General features: G+C 44.1%; 1 protein-coding gene across 1 annotated transcript in view; it reads right to left on the bottom strand.

Annotated features, from left to right (window-relative positions):
- Window positions 1–8,012: 8,012 nt before the first annotated feature.
- LOC309967006 (uncharacterized protein C3orf20) overlaps window positions 8,013–18,106 on the bottom strand; it is a gene marked incomplete at both ends in the record, with an annotated part of 32,705 nt that continues 22,611 nt past the window's right edge. The window contains 3 exon segments of the mRNA XM_082847444.1: window positions 8,013–8,374; window positions 8,995–9,118; window positions 14,735–14,866. Of these exon segments, the coding sequence (XP_082703570.1) occupies window positions 8,013–8,374; window positions 8,995–9,118; window positions 14,735–14,866 (618 nt within the window).

Below are 18,106 nucleotides of genomic sequence, written 5' to 3'. Positions count from 1 at the left end.
AAATCTACAAACAACAAATGCTGGAGAGGGTGTGGAGAAAAGGGAACCCTCTTGCACTGTTGGTGGGAACATAAATTGATACAGCCACTATGGAGAACAGTATGGAGGTTCCTTAAAAAACGAAAAATAGAATTACCATATGACCCAGCAATCCCACTACTGGGCATATACACAGAGAAAACCATAATTCAAAAACACACATGCACCCCAATGTTCATTGCAGCACTATTTACAATAGCCAGGTCATGGAAGCAACCTAAATGCCCATCGACAGACGAATGGATAAAGAAGTTGTGGTACATATGTACAATGGAATATTACTCAGCCATAAAAGGAATGAAATTGAGTCATTTGTTGAGACGTGGATGGATTCAGAGACTGTCATACAGAGTGAAGTAAGTCAGAAAGAGAAAAACAAATATCGTATATTAACACATGTATGTGGAATGTAGAAAAATGGTACAGATGAACCGGTTTGCAGGGCAGAAGTTCAGACACAAATGTAGAGAACAAACGTATGGACACCAAGGGGGGAAAACCGTGGTGGGGTGGGGATGGTGGTGTGCCGAATTGGGCGATTGGGACTGACATGTATACACTGATGTGTATAAAATTGATGACTAATAAGAACATGCAGTATAAACAAACAAACAAACAAACAAACAACAACTAACAAACATTCTTTGGGTTATTTGTATGGAAATATGTTACCATAAATGTTTCAGACATTACATGAAATTTCTAAAAATCTTATATATTCTGGTATAATGTTATAAGTCATAATTCTAGTTATTACTTTAAAATGTGTATCTCAGAAATAACTAAATTTCCTTGTCAATTGCATTATTATGAACTTTCATCAAATCTTTAACCGTGGTCATTTTTAAGTCTTTTGTCATTTACAGACAGTTCTGGGTGTACTCTGATGCTTATGCAAAAATGTTCCTATAAAAGGGTTTCATCTTCAAGGAATTCATGGAAAAGACTCTGACAAGTACAGGTTTCTGGTAACTGACCATACTGCTGAACTGAATGAAGAAGCATTTTCAGAACTCTAATGGAAAACTGATGAATTCATAAAAGTGTTAACAAAAGATCAAGATGAAAAAAAAATTAATTACATGGGACTGAGTGAACTGATGAGGATGATTATAATTTTTGTGACTTTCTGTTTGAATAAAAAAAAAATCCCACAAGGACTCAGAGGCAAGAAATATACAAATCAATTTTCACTGCAAAGTAAAAGAGCTGTTACAGTGGAGGATTACTGGACTGAATATCAATATTATGACACAGTATGAGTATGTTTCATGTTTGGTAATTGCAATCATTGTTGCTTTTGTTGTGGTCATCCATTTACAATGCTTGGTGTCAGTTTAGTTATCTCCTGTAAAAATCAAATACAGTGTGTGTGTGTGAAAAAAAAAAAGAAAAGAAAAACGTTTTGGAGGTGGATGGTGGTGATGGTTGCACAAACAATGTGAATGTACTTAATGCCACTGAACTGTACACTTAAATATAGTGAAGATGGTAAGTTTAAAAAAAAAAGACGCTACAGACATTAAAAAGATAAGGGAATACTATAGACAATTCTGTGCACATAAATTCAATAATTTAGATGAAATAGGTCAATTCCTTTAAAAACACAAACTATCAAAATTCACTCAAGAAAAATAGATGACCTGAACAGTCCTGTATTTATTAAAGTAATTAAGTTTGATTTTAAAAAGCTTTCCACCAAAGGAAACTCCAGGCAAGACCATTTCACTGGTGAATTTTACTAAACATTAAAGGAAAAAAATAATATCAATTCAAAACAAAGTAGAAGAGGAGGAACTACTTCCCAAGAAATTTTTAAGGCCAACATTACGCTAATAAACCAGACAAGGACATTGCAAGAAAAAACACTATGGACCAATAACCCTCATGACTAAGGATGTAAAAAATTTCAACAAGATATTAGTAAACTGGATCTAGCAACAGAGAAAAAGAATAATACATATGACCAAGTGGAGTTCATTCCAGGAATGCAAGGCTGGTTCAACATTTGAAATCAGTGTAATTCACCATATTGACAAAATAGAGAGTCCAGAAAGAGACCTACACAAATATGGGCAATTGACTTTTTATAAAGGTGCAAAGGCACTTAAGAGAGAAAAGGATATCTTTTCCCCAAATACTGCTGGAACAATTGGATATCCATATGCAAAATAAATAAATAAATAAACTTCAACCCATACTTTGTACCTTATACAAAAATTAACTCAGAATGGATCACAGACATAAATGTAAAACATAAAAATATAAAACTTTTAGAAGAAAACTTCTGTGACATTGGGTTAGGCCAGAGTTTCTCAACTGGTACTACTGACATTTTGGACCATATAATTCTTTCTTGTGTGTGTGCGTGCTGGAGGGGATCATTTTGTTCATTGCAGGATGTTTAGCAGCATCTCTGACCTCTACCCACTAGATAGCAGTAGCATCCCCTCCGCAGTCATAACAGTTAAAAATGTCTCCAAACATTTTCAAATGTCTCTTGGGGGTCAAAATCATCTCTGTTGAGAACCACTGGGTTAGGCAAAGAGTTTTTAGACATGACATCAAAAGCACAATACGGAGAAGAAAAAAAATATGATAAACTGGACAGCATCAAAATAAACTTTTCTCCACAAAAGCACTACTAAGAGAATGAAAAGTGCAGCCACAGACTGGGAAAAAATATTTCAAAGTCCCATTTCTGATAAAGTACTTATATCCAGAGTAAGGAACTCTCAAAACTCAACAATAAGAATACAAATAACCCAATTTAAATATATGAAAAGATTTGAACAGATACTTCACCAAAGCAAATATATGAATAGTAAATAAGCCCATGAAAAGATGTTCAACATAATTAGTAATTAGACAAATTCAAATTAAAATGATATTGAAATATTACTACACATATATTAGAATGGCTAAAATTTAAGGGGAAAAAAAAGCTGACAATATCAAGTACTGACAAATATTTAGAGCAACTGGAACCCTGATACATTACTGATGGGAATGTATAATGGTACAACGACTTGGGAAGACAGTTTGGAAGTTTCTTATGAAGTTAAGCACACCATTTACATGCAACCGAGCAATCCAACTCTTAAGAATTCACCTAAGTGAAATGAAAACCTGTGCTCACATAAAAACCTGTTCTTGAGTATTTGTAGCAGTTATATTGATAATCACTAAAAACTGAAGACAATTTAAATGTCTTTCAATGGGTAAATGGATAAATAAATTTTTGCCCACCTATGTCACATAATATATACAGAAGAGAGTTAACATAGGAGGCCTGAAGCTGCTGTCTTTAGAAGGACCTGCCTACAAGGTTGGCCCCTGGCTGGTGTCTGGGAACTTGGCACTTGAACCATTTCCTATACTATGCCTACACTGTTTATATAAATAATGTGATTTATGCTAAACACTTGCTTTCCTTCTGGCAGTCTGCAACTTTGATATTTGTTAGGCAGAGAGTATCTACATGACTGCTACCCAATAAAAACCTTGGGCTCTGAGTTGCTAATGCGCACCCCTGGAGAGAAACATCACACATGTTACTGCAAGTTTTCACTGCTAGAGAATGAAGCACGCTTGGTGTGTCCCGTTACAGGAGGGAGAGCGCATGGGAGAGTCTGTATATGGATTTATCCAGATTCTACCTGTGTCTTTTACCCTTGCTCATCCTATCATGTATCCTTTCACTGTAATAAACCTTATCCATGAGACAACTATATGCTGAATCCCATGCGTACTAGTATCAATAGGTCTCTAAATGTGGGGGTGGTGTTGGGGCTCCCTGAAACAGAATACTATTCAGCAATAAAAAGAAACCATTGAGGGGCTTCTCTGGTGGCACAGTGGTTGAGAATCCACCTGCCAGTGCAGGGGACATGGGTTCAATCCCTGGTATGGGAAGATCCCACATGCCGCGGAGCAGCTAAGCCCATGAACCACAACTACTGAGCCTGCACTCTAGAGCCCACGTGCCACAGCTACTGAAGCCCGTGTACCTAGAGCCCGTGCTCTGCAACAAGAGAAGCCACCACAATGAGAAGTCCTCGCACTGCAATGGAGAGTAGCCCCCGCTCACTGCAGCTAGGGAAAGCCTGCATGCAGCAACAAAGACCCAACGCAGCCAAAATTAATTAATTAACTAACTAAAAAAAGAAACTATTGATACATGCAACAACATGGATGAATCTCACATGTCTTATGCCATGTGAAAGTAGCTAGACTCAAAAGGCTATATACAATATAATCTCATTTATGTGACATTCTGCAAAATGCAAAACCATAGCTACAGAAAACAGATCAGTGGTTGGTAGGAATTACAGGTGAGGGAAGAGTTTGACTACAAAGGGGTAGCATGAGGGAATTTCTTTTTTTCTTTTTTTTTTTTTTTTTCGGTCGGTGGGGAAACTGTTCCGTATCTTGGCTACAGTGGAGGTTACACCACTCTATGCATTTGTCAAAACTCATAGACTTTTACACAAAAAAGAGTAATGTTTACTGTAATTAATTTAAAAATAAATTCAACTGAAACAAAATCAATTGCCTTTCTATAACCAGCAACAAATAGAAAAATTAAATTAAAACATAATTTATAAGAGCACCAAAACTATAAAATATCATAGAATAAATCTAATGAAAGACATATAAGACCTCTATGCTGAAAATCACAAAATATTATGGAGAGATTAGAGAAAACATAAACAGTATACCATATTCATGGACTGAAATACTCCAATATTACAAAGACATTAACAATCAAATTGAAATCCCAGGACAATGTTTTAAAACTACAGGATGATTCTAAAATTATATGGAAATGTAAAGGGCTAAGAATAGCAAAACAGCTTAGCACACAAAGACTGAGTACTTACTCTGCTGTATGTCAATATTCATTATAAAGCTATAATAACTGGGTCTTTCCTGGTGGGCCAGTGGTAAGACTCCACATTCCCAATGCAGGGGGCCCGGGGAACCAGATCTCACATGCATGCCGCAACTAACAGTCCACATGCCACAACTAAGAGTACACATGCTGCAACTAAGAAAGTCTGCATGCCACAATTAAAGATCCTGCATGCTGCAACTAAGACCTTGTGCAGCCTAAAGAAATAAATAAATATTTTTAAAAGTTTTTTTTAATAAAGCTATAACAGGGCTTCCCTGGTGGCGCAGTGGTTGAGAGTCCACCTGCCGATGCAGGGACACGGGTTCGTGCCCCGGTCCGGGAAGATCCCACATGCCGCGGAGTGGCTGGGCCCGTGAGCCATGGCTGCTGAGCCTGCGCGTCCGGAGCCTGTGCTCCGCAACGGGAGAGGCCGCAACAGTGAGAGGCCCGCGTACCACAAAAAATAAAACAACAACTAGACTGTTAAGTGTTGGTAAAAGTTTTAACAAATAGGGAACAAAATAGGGACTCCAGAAAAACGACCCTTGATTTAAACATATAGAGCCCTTTGATTCATGGCAGAGTTTGCACCAAAGAGCTGAGGGAAAATTACAATCGTCTCAATAGGTGATGCTGGATCAGTTCAGTATATACATGGGGGAAAATAAAACTTGGCCCCTACATCATGTCATACACAGAAATCATTTGCAGGTGGAGGATGGATATAAATGCAAAAGTTAAAAGAAAAAACTAACAGATGGCAACTTTGGAGAATACCATCATGTTGTCTGAGTACAGAAAGTTCTTAAATAGGTTACAAATAACTAATTACAAACAAAAAGACTGAAAACTGGACATTAAACTTAGCAACTTCTGTGCATCAATAGATACCACTGCCAGAGTAGAAGTGGGAGAATCATTTGCAACATGTATAACTGACAAAAGTCTTGTATCCACAATAAAGAACTCCAAAATATAAATCAAGAAAAGACAACCAACCTGTAGAAAAATGGACAAGAGGACTCAACAGGCACTTCGCAAAAGAGAATATCCAAAAACGTCAATGAACAATCGAAAAGGTGCTCAACCTCTGTAGTCACCAGGGCAATGCAAATTAAAAAACATTTCATCATTATAGAATGGCTGTAATTTAAACGATGGACAATATCAAGCACTGTGAGGATGTGGAGCAACTGGAATGCTCATACACTGCTGGTGGGAGTGGAACTTGAAACCACCATTTGGAAAACGGAGTCTCACCAGAACTACAGGATCTAGCATAACATACACATACTCTATGACAGCAATTTCACATCCAGGCATATCCCAACCAGAAATAAGGACATATACAAAAACCAGCACAATTTGTCATTACCAAAATTGTAACCAACCCAAATATCCATCAACATTAGAATGCAAAAAATTTTTAGTTTAGTCTTACAATAGTTTATTACATAGCAGTGAAAATGAGCAGTGGTTCCGCCACACGCAGCAACATGGATAAATCTCACATTGTAACCTTGAGCAAGAGAGGCCAGACATCAAAGAATACATACTGAACAGTTCTATTTAAATAGTTTAAAAATACATAAATCTATGATGTGAGAAATCATCCTGTTGGGAAGGAGGGTGGGATTATTGATAGGGAGGGGACAAAAGAGAATGTCTAAGGAGCAGATAATGCTCTGTTTCTTGGGGCCTATAGGGTATGTTCAATTTGTGATACACATTGAGCTATATAAACTTAGGATTTGTTCATTTTCTATATTTTATAAAATTTTTAAGTTAAAACACAAGAGATATATATCTTATCATTTTTTTCAGTTTTCTAAAAACCTCATGAATCACATGATGTCACTTCCTGCCTTGCAGGTACAGAACGGCTTCCTCTATAACACTCACAAGGCTACCTGATCCAGCTCCTGCCTACCTTTCTGTCCTCAATTTGCATCCCTTTTCCCCCTTCCTCACAATGCTCCACACTGGTCTTCTCACTTTTCCTCACACATACCAAACTTGTTCTTATCTCAAGGTATTTGTACTTGTTCTGTCCTCTGCCTGATGATCCTTCCTGATCCTTCTTTGTGCCTATTTCTAATCCTTCAGCCCTCCATTAAAATATCTCTTCAGAACTGCTTCCCCGACTGTCTACCGAGTGTACCACATCCCACCCCACTTTCCAGTCACTCTCCATGCCTGGGGTCAGTCAGCATTTTCTACAAAGGGCCAGACAGTAAAAACTCTAGTCTTTGCAGGCCAGGTGGTCTTGGTCACAATGACTCAAAATTTCCATCTTAGCAGGAAAGCAGCTACAGACAACATGTAAACGAGTGGGCATGGTTGTGCCCCATTGAAACATTACTTATGGATCCTGAATTTGAATTTCATATCATTTCACATGTCACGAAAAACCTGTCTTTTGATTTTCTTCCTCCCAAGCATTTAAACATGTAAAAATGGGCTTCCCTGGTGGTGCAGTGGTTAAGAATCTGCCTGCCAATGCAGCGGACACAGGTCCGAGCCCTGGTCCGGGAAGATCCCGCATGCCACGGAGCAACTAAGCCCATGCGACACAACTACTGAGCCTGCGTTCTAGAGCCCGCAAGCCACAACTACTGAGCCTGTGCTCTAAAGCCCGTGAGCCACAACTACTGAGCCTGCGCTCTAAAGCCCGTGAACCACGACTACTGAGCCCACGTGCCACAACTAATGAAGCCTGCGCACCTAGAGCCCATGCTCCGCAACAAGAGAAGCCACCACAATGAGAAGCCCGCTCACCACAATGAAGAGTAGCCCCCGCTCGCAGCAACCAGAGAAAGCCCATGCACAGCAATGAAGACCCAATGCAGCCAAAAATAAATAAATAAATTTATTTTAAAAAATAAAAACATAAAAACGACTTTTAGCTCACGCATAAAAAAGGCAGGCAGTGGGGCCAGATTTGGCCCCTGACCACAGTTTGCCAGCCTCGGCTCTAACCCATGTCCCCGGTCTGCTTTCTTCCCAGCCTTATCCCTAACTAAAATAGTTCAGCTCTTCACATGTTTATCTTCTATCTTTCCCCACCCCTAAAATTTCAACTCCAAGAGGGAGGGGCCTCATCTGTTTTGTTCACCATCGCGTGTTTACTACCCATCTCAGCATCTGACACACAGAAGCTGGAAGAAGTGAAGGCCCAAGCCCACCTGGGTGTGACCGTGGCCTTGGCCTGGACCTTGATGGGTTTCTTCCGAGTGGTGCTCACAGGAGCCAACACAGGCTCCTCCTTCGAAGACTCTCCAATTGAGGATTCGGGTCGGGCTGACTGAGATCGTAATAAAAGGATTTCTCCTGAGCATAAACTCAGCTTGGTGGCATGCTCAGGATAGGGCCCGGACCTTAATCTGGTCCGAATGATTTCTGCCTCTTCCTTTACCGGATATTCTACGGTGAACAAGCCTCTGAACAGAAGACACTGGTGTCACTCCCCGGCGTGGCCTGGCCGCCATGCCCTGCTGTGAGACTGCACAGCTCCCCCTCCAGGCCATTACTCTCGCAGTCTGCTGCCTCCCGTTGTCTGGCCCAGTGCTCCCACCCTAGTGCAGCTAGTGGATCAGTAAGTGCTAGCTGAATGGAAGAACAAATCAATCTCAGTTCTGGCCATCTGTCAAGACCCAGCTTTGATCCATCCTCCCCCACGGGCCTGTGCTTCATTCAGCTTTGTGTCCTTTATAGCACTCAATGTAGAGGCTGGGTACACTATGCACTCAATGTAGAGGCTGGGTACACTATGCATCCATGTTGTTCCCTGTGCCTCCAGACTTAAGTCATTTCCATCTATGTTCTTTGTTTTATTTTTCTTTTGCTTTCTCTGCTAGACTGGCCAAGGGCCTCTCATTTCTTCATTCACTTACCAAACATCTACTAAATGTTGGGCACTGGTCATAAAGATGACCCCATACAGGAGTTCCCTGCCTCTGGGAACTCCAAGCAGGAGTGGGGGGCGGGGATGGGAAAACAAAGAAATATTTATAACGCTAGGTAGTAAGATTTATAATTGTACTATATAGTCTCCTTACCTGCCGCCAGCAGGACGGAGTTCATGAACTGGGACGCTGTCTTCTGAAACCGCCTCTTGATCTCTGCCAGGGCCCGACTCATCTTAGACATCTTTTCATCCATGCTGCTGATTCTGCGGGTCATCTGGGGAAAGGCCGAGGGGAAGGGCATTGTCACCTGCCCCGCCAGGAGCCGTCTGCCCAGCCCAGTGACCACAAGGCTAAGCCCTGGCTTAGAGGATGTGCCGCTCCTGCCTGGGACCCACCTCTCTCCCCTCAGCCCAGTGAATCCCCACACACTGACCCAACCCACCTCAAACGTCCCCCCCCAGGGAGGTTGGTTGCACTGGGCAGAACTGTTCCTTGCCTTGGACCCTCACCACTTTCTCTATGCAGCCTGAAGACAGAGGTTAGCCCTTTGTGAAGTGATCAGTTGCGTGGGAGCCTGTCTCCCCAGCCAGACTCTGAGCTCCTAGAGGACAAGGATCGGGTTTTGGTCTCCTTTGTGTCCAAGTGCCCATCACACAGAAGGCACTCAATTAATGCTTGTTGTGCTATGAATAACTGGATGGACAAACGCCTCTCTGGACGTTTGCTGCCTGTCTCCCTCTATCGCACGACCCACAGAACCCTCTTCACCCTGCTGGCCGCTCTCTGCTGAGAGACTGCCCTAGGCCAGGGTTACACAGATTGACTGGTTCCCATGGGCACCAAGGCCCAGGCCTCCGGCCTCAGTTCAGGATTACTCTGAAGGGCCACACTGGCTCCGGAGCTCCTATGGGACAGTGAGGCCGCCCTGCAGTTCAACCTCTGCCTCTGCCGGGGCGGAACTAGGTTCAGATTCTGAAGTTAATGGCAATCAGGGTGTGACTTTTTCTTCAGGAAGGCGTTACAGACTTGCTAAGCTACCAGCAATCACTCCCCACATTGAGCTTGCACATCTGCTCATTCCTGTCCTTCTTGCCCTGGGTTCTGGTCACTTTTTACTTTCTTTATCCCTAAACTTCGTCAGCCCTGAAGGCAGGGTCCATGCAGTCTATATCTCCCACTTCACACAGAGGAGGTGTGAAATAATTTTTCCTCTGCAGAATTGAAGCCTCAGGTGGAGAGAGCAGGGTAAGTGGTGGACAGACTTTCTGAAGAGCGATAAAGTCAGCCACGTATCCCTCTTTGTCCTGTAGGCAGGGCTTCTGTAAACGATGCTCCAATTAATAGCAAAGCCTCAACCATCCTTCTGTTTGTTGGCCCCAACCTCTGCCTCTGGGCTAATTTTATTTATTTATTTATAATTTATACCCAGTCTTGCTTCCCAAAAGGATCTGAGGCAGCACTGGGCTAATAAAGCATTTAAATTGAGGCATTTCCTTGCTTCCAAAGCGCTGTCTTGATAGAAAATTTAGTGAGGAGCCTGGCCGCAGGGCTATAAAAGCTGGGACTGCCATTCTGCCTATCGCTCTGATGGGTGGTTCCTTCCAGGGTGATGGGTTTAACAAGTTTTCCACTGACAGGGAGTGTGAGGGAAGAAACCACCCTACTCCCACCCCTCAGCTTTCCTAGATGGCCACAGGTTTGCTGATGAGTGGGTGACAGCCAGCTCCAAACACACACACACACACACACACACACACACACACACACACACACGATTGCAGTTGAATGGATTTTTAAAGTCCCAGGAGAGAAGTGTGGGATAGCTGGGTGGGCCTTTACACATCACTATACAAATTGGGAAACTGAGGCCCAGCAAGGAAAGGGAAGGCCTGAGGCCACCTCCTAGCTGAGGCTCTCTGCCAGCCTCGAGATTTCACATAAAAATATTCCAAGATGTTTAACCTGGAAGCTAGGGTCAACATTTGGAAATCCTGTTACCCACAATAAGTCTTCATTTGTTGTTGTTTATCTAGTCAGAAGGTTGTAATATACAGTACACCACCCTGCTCTCTCAAACAGAAGAGGTTAAGACGAGGATGCTCTGGGGCAAGTCAGTCTCCTTGGTCAACATCAACAACTATCCTCTAGAATGCGGTGGTTTTCAGAAGCTGTTTTAATGTATTTGTCTGTTTATCCCTACGCTAGATGTCTCCAAGATGGTTATGCTTTTTGAGTTACAATGTTCTTTTTAATAGATAACTTCCAGCCTCCTTCCGCACTGTCAGCCTCTGCAAGCTTCCCTTAATGAGGATTCCACCTTTAGATCCCCACTGTTCACTAAAAATATAATGCGAACTGCATGCGTGGCTTTGAACATTCCTGAAGCCACATTAAAAACATTCTCAGGCTTCCCTGGTGGCGCAGCGGTTCATGCCCCAGTCCGGGAAGATCCCACATGCCGCGGAGCGGCTGGGCCCGTGAGCAACGGCCGCTGAGCCTGTGCGTCCGGAGCCTGTGCTCTGCAATGGGAGAGGCCACAACAGTGAGAGGCCCACGTACCGCAAAAAAACAAACAAACAAACAAACAAACAAACATTCTCAGGGAACTTCCCTGGTGGCGCAGTGGTTAAGAATCCGCCTGTCAATGTAGGGGACACGGGTTTGAGCCCTGGTCTGGGAAGATCCCACATGTCGTGGAACAACTAAGCCCGCGCACAGAAACTACTGAGCCTGCACTCTAGAGCCCGTGAGCCACAACTACTGAGCCTGCACTCTAGAGTCCGTGAGCCACAGCTACTGAAGCCTGCGCGCCTAGAGCCAGTGCTCCACAGCAAGGGAAGCCACTGCAATGAGAAGCTCGTGCACTGCAACAAAGTGTAGCCCCCGCTCACCACAACTAGAGAAAGCCTGAGCACAGCAACAAAGCCCCAACGCAGCCAAAAATAAATAAATAGATAAAAACATTCTCAGAAGATGAAATTAATTCTAATAACATATTTATCTAACCCAATACATCAAAAATATGATTATTGCAACATGTAATCAAAATAAATGATCAATAAGAAATGCTACATTCTCTTTTCACACTAAGTCTTTGAAGTGCAGCGTGTGCTTTCACTTCCAGCCCATCTCAGCCTGGAATTGTCACATTTCAAGTGCTCAAGAGCCATTTGTGACTCCTGGCTACCATATTGGACGGCACAGCTCTGGACCTCTGATTCTAGCTCTCTAAGGCTGCATTTAGCTAAGAAAACATAAGATGTTAATGACTGAGGGGCTTTCCTAGGCCAAGAGGACATGTTCGGTACATGGAACTTAGAGTGATTTCTCTCAGCTGTTCATGGGGGCCTTCAACTGCTTACGTCCTGGTTCTTAGCCATGTTCCAAATTTCAGAGATTACCAGACAAGAGGTTGCCAGAAAAACAAAGCATTACTGCAATTTTATGTGAACAAAAATTTTTCTATTATCTATTGCCTTTGATAAGTAAATGCACATTTTTTAAAATACAAATTGACAGAATGGACTCATTGTCATACAAATTGACGGAATGGACTCATCAATCAGCAGTCATCTCAGCCCTGATGGACTCAAAATCCTGGCGTTGTTTTGCTCTTTGGCATGAGGAATGTAGGCTGAAGTCACTGGCATCTGAGTTTCCTGGGTGCTCAATGAGATCCCTTTAACGAACCCACCAGCTCCCTCAGCGCCCCTCTCTCCCACACACCACACCAGTCAAGCTGGATCACAAACCTGTGTTGATGCTTTTGCTCCTTCCATTAGAGTGAAAGTATTTCAGAGACTAGAGGGAGTGAGGCTTCTTTCACTTCGACATCCCCAGCAGCCAATCCGGCACACGGCAGGTGCTAATACATGTTTTTGGGGTTTTTTTTTTGCGGTACGCGGGCCTCTCGCTGTTGTGGCCTCTCCCGTTCCAGAGCCCAGGCTCTGGACGCGCAGCCTCAGCGGCCATGGCTCACGGGCCCAGCTGCTCCGCGGCATGTGGGATCTTCCTGGACCGGGGCACGAACCCGTGTCCCCTGCATCGGCAGGCGGACGGACTCTCGACCGCTGCGCCACCAGGGAAGCCCGCTAATACATGTTTATTGAATTAGCTAATGAACTAATGAAGTTGAAATGCTGCTGAAATGTAAGAGCAGTGGAAAAAACAGGTGCAACGCTTCCCTCCAGGAAAAACACAGGTGTTCTCTGTATCTTGTTTAGATAACATGGGTCTCCAACAAATGCCAGCCTCGCGTGTCCCCATGTAAAGGGGAGACATGGGGCTGGCTGCTCCTATGGGCTCTGTCAGCCCTGCGAGCCTGTTGGCATGTGGTGGCAAATGCCCGCACAGTGCAAACGCCTCCTTCAGAGTGACTATAATTTATCAGCCAAACTGGGACACTTCTAAGAGGGATGCTACTAATAACTCCTGGGCTGATAGGCGTAAACCGGGACTGGCCCCGGGAAGACTGGGAGGTGTGGTCCCCCCGGCTCCCACTCCAAGGAGGCTTCTTGAGTGAGCCAATCCCCTGTGTGTAATGCCAGCGGTCAGTGCCACCAAGGAGCCCATGGCCACCCCAGTCTCATGGTGAATGTCAACTATTCTCTTCCAGACTATAAACTCCTCAGGGATCAGGGACTTTGTCCCCTCATCCTCTCCATCTCTTTCCACAATGTTAACTCTGGACCAGGCACACAGTAGGATTCACAAAGACCCAGTGAATGAAGAACTGAGTTTCCAGACTCCAACATTGGCTCACCTACCCCCTTAGCAAGTGCTTCATTTGAAGCAGTCCCTGTGCTTCAGGGCAACAGTACCTGTAGGAATCACAGGGAATTCCCACTTTGGTAGAGAAGGCTGGCTTGTAAATAAAGCAGTGTTGGAATGGAGGTGAGTCACTGCTGGGAGGGCTGAGCAAGGGGACAGGCAGACTCTACCTGGGATGGGAAAGGGGGTGGTGGAGAGGGTCATCAATACATGGGCAGTTACTCTATCCGGCATCATATCTCCCTTTTCTGGTAACAGCACCGTGATTTTCCTTTATGGAACACACTCCTGCCTAATCATTTGCCCGAGTGGTATACCTGGGGCTGATCACACCCCTCGGCTCCTGGGATGGACATGACTACTCGAGCCTGGCTAGTAAGAGCAACACACATACCTCACCACAGAGAACATTTCAGGTGCAGGAAGTAGATGGAGCCAATGATGTTGGTGTTGGCACCTCTACTGAAGTGCTTAGCAAAGAGAACTCCTCTTTTTCCTGGGGAGACCAAAGCTGGTAGAACAATAAGCCTGGAGAGGCTCATGACCATCTTGTCACCATAATAAGAGAAACTCCTTGGAAACAGAGCCAACGAAGAGGAAGGCAGAGCCAAGAGATGGGAAGATCTGATGAAATCCTTTGAGGGCCTGGATCCAGCCATGCCTGATGCTGCCTATCTACAGACTGACTTTTCAGTTTATTGAGCCAATACAGTTTCTTTTTTTTTTGCGGTACGTGGGCCTCTCACTGTTGTGGCCTCTCCCATTGCAGAGCACAGGCTCCGGACGCGCAGGCTCAGCGGCCATGGCTCACGGGCCCAGCCGCTCCGCGGCATGTGGGATCTTCCCAGACAGCGGCACGAACCCGTGTCCCCTGCATTGGCAGGCAGACTCTCAACCACTGCGCCACCAGGGAAGCCCCTGAAAGACTCTTGATAGAAGTTTCACAGAGAAGGCGGTACTAAAGTCAGACAGTGAACGATGAGTACAAGTCCATTAGACAGGTAAAGAGGTGGGGCCTTGTATGGGTAGGGGAGGCAGGAAGAACAAAGGCATTCCAAAGTGACAATCCATGTTAAAACACTCTGGGGTCAGGCCTGGGTGACTGGTCTGTGTGCCTTACCCGTTTATTGTGCGATGTCCCATGTGGACAGCTGTTGGCCGATATGGGGAGTGTTACTGTCTCATTCAGGGAGGTAAAGGTGGCCATGATAGAATCCTGTCCTAGCACCATCAGCTTCATTTGCTCATTCACCTGTGGATGAAGAAACCAGGACTCAGTGGATCCCTGCTTCTGTTGTCCCACCTACCCGTTCCTGACCGGGTAGGGGGGACAACAGAAAACCACAAAACACAAAACCCCTCTTGGCTTGGGCCTAAGAGAGCTGTAAGATCTTTCTGGTTATTATGCTAGAATCCTGTTTTCAGGGAGAACACATAAGAATTACAATTTTTCTTTGAGGGATAAGCAGAAAAAATAATGATGGTTCTTTACCCCTGCCCTTTCCCTTTCCAACCCAAACCTGTAACCAACTGTGAAGGAGACACAGGGATCCAACAGGCGAGTCAGCTTTGGCTCTGGTAGAGTTGGATAGGAGTCAGAAGCCAACACTGTCCCTGAATCTGATGCTGGGTCCACCCAGGCACCAGGTCTGACTAGGAAAGCACGCAGAGCTACCTTGGCAGGGGGACCAGACCTCACCCCTCTGCAGGTGGGTGGGCAGATGGCAAAAGGGAACCTAGCCAGGGCCGTGCCACACATGCTCATTTCCCTCTCCTGCAGTCACCAAATGTGTCACCACTCCTCCCCTGAGGAGGGGCCACCCTTTTTCATCACTTCCAAAATGGTGGGATTTCCTAGGTAGCAGTCCCAGAGAAGAACACAGGGAGGGTGAGTTGCCCTTATAGCAACTCACTCCTTACTAAGAACTCTGTGGCCTGGAGTGAGTCCCAGGTCTGCCTCTGGTTAGCAAGCCACTGGGCCTCCCTGAAGCTCCCAGTCTTCAATATCAGAGTCAAAATGCTCATGTTAGGTTGAAATAAGATAAAGATTATGGAAGTGGCTTTCTAAATCACAAAGGCCCACACCAAAGACGAGCAGATATTGTCAGGATGTGGCAGAGCAACGTGCACGTAAGGCCCTGGATGGTTCAGGTGTGCAGAGAGTTATTTATGCGCAGTGGCCCCAGCAGGGCCTGGGCATCTGTAGCTCTACAGCCCCTGACCTACATGTGCCCCAGAACTCCTCGGAACTAAGAAAGTGCTCTCCATCTTCACTCCTCCCATTTCCTTCTAGGATTCCACTTGCTGGTCCAAAGGTCCACACTCAATTTCCTCACCATCCAGCCCCTTCCTCATTCTCTGCAGCCTGGATGCTAGTCCCCTTCCACACTCTGAAAACATCTGATCCATGACCATCTTCCTGCCAAGTGTGTGACATCTTCAAACTTGTAGATCACTCTCACTTAAGAGAGACACTACCTGCTCCAGTTCTCCTTCTAGAGACTGTAGAACAGAGCTGTGAGCTGTGGCTGGGAGCTCAAGCACTGTGGTTGGACACTTGAGGCAGGTTGCTTAGCTTCTCTGAGCCGGGGAACAATAACAGAATCTTTCTCTGGGGCACTAAGCAGATTTCACAGATAAAATAAGCAAAGGGCTTAGCTTGGTAGAGCTGTTTTTAATTATCTTGGCCCCTGGGTGGTTTCTCTTCCTCTTCCCAATGTCCCAACGATGGTGCTCTGTGAACTCAGCCACTGCTCATCTTCCTGGGAGTTCGTGAGCCACATGTATATGATGTGCATATCATCCCCAATCTCTCGTTCTAGGTGAGGATCCCTGTCCAGAGAGAGATGTCCACTGAGCCCAATTAGCACATCAAAAACCATATGGGTCTCTGAGCCTCTCAGAAACTGCTTTGTTTCCACCCAGACACACACACTCCATGTGGAGTCATCTATAATTCCCTCCTCCTCTCATTTATCCCCTACAGCCCATTTCTGAATGCCACTGATTTATTTTACTGAAATGGCCCCTTTAAAAAATATTACTAATACCCTCCATCATGTCAAGTCTGGCTAGTAACTCCTTAACTAGTCTTTCTACTAGCCCCATCTGCTGATCTTTCCCTCTCCAGTCAACCTTCCACATAAATGCTGGATGGAGCATAGCAGCCCTCAGCTTAAAAACTAACCAGCTGGTTATACTCCCACTATAGCTGAGTCAGGTCCTAACAGGCTGATCCTCCCACAGAACTTGGAAAAAATACAAAAAACAACTACTCAAAGGCTCAGAAGAATAAGCAAAAGCAGGCAGATTTCGAAGAGTCAAAACTTAAAAGGATCAACATGGGATGAGTTCTTTCTGGCCCAAAGAACCAAAGGACAAAACCTGGGGTCAACTACAGTCACAGAAAAGTAAGGAGAGAATTACAGAAGGGACAGAGAAGTAGAGTCCCAAATGCTATGATTAAACAGTCCACAGCTTTGGCTGATCCCTGAACCATGTGTGAGCAGTGAAAACTCAAGGCAGTTTACTTCCAGGGAAACAGAAAACTGAACTGAGATTTGAGCTGCTGCCCACTGCGGGTGAGACAAAGTTTGCATTATGAGTCTAAACAAGCCCATTGCCTGTTAAAACAAAAAAAATCAACACACTTCAGAGAAATACATCAGAACTCAGAGACTCTAAAACATAACATCCACAATGTCAGCAATCCAAAATAACTCAACATGTGAAGAGCCAGTGAAGTGTGAGCTGTTCTCAAGGCAACAAATAACCAATCCTGTCTGATATGTCCCAGATGTTGAAATTACCAGACAAGGCTTTATAGCAGCTAACTTAACTATGCTCAATGAGGCATAGGAAAATATATTTGTAATGAAAGAAAAATTAGGAAATCTCAGCAGAGAAACAAAAAATATAAAAAACAACTAAACAGAAATCATAGAGTTGAAAATAAATATCTGGAATTTTTAAACATCACAGGATTAGCATAACAGCAGAATGGAAATGACAGAATAAAGTCAGTGAATTTGGAGATAGATCCATGTAAATTATCCAATCTGAAAAGTAAACAGAAAAATATTGAACAACAACAAAAAGAACAGAGACTCAGGGACCTTTGGGACAACATAAAAGGTCTAAAATACATGTAATTGGAGTCTCAGAAGAAAAGGAAGGAGACTGGAGTGCATTCTTCCCCTAAAACAACAGCAGAAGACTCCCCAAAATTTGTTGAAGGATGTGAATTTACAGATTAAAGTAGCTCAGTAAACCCCAAACAGAATTTATATGAAGACAACCACATGCAGACACATCATAGTCAAACTTAGAAAACTAAAAGAGAAAATCTTGAAAGGAATGAGAGAAAATGAACAATGATTTGAATAACTACAAACTTCTCATCAGAAACTATGGAGGACAGAGACAGTGGAACATCTTTAAAATGCTGATAGAAAAAAACGTCAATCAGAATTCCATATCTGGCAAAAATATT

Source organism: Leucopleurus acutus, assembly GCF_964270905.1.
Source record: "Leucopleurus acutus genome assembly, chromosome: 10".
Classification (NCBI taxonomy): Eukaryota; Metazoa; Chordata; class Mammalia; order Artiodactyla; family Delphinidae; genus Leucopleurus; species Leucopleurus acutus.
Note: the sequence above shows the minus strand (reverse complement) of the source record. Positions and strands in the feature narration are given on the sequence as shown.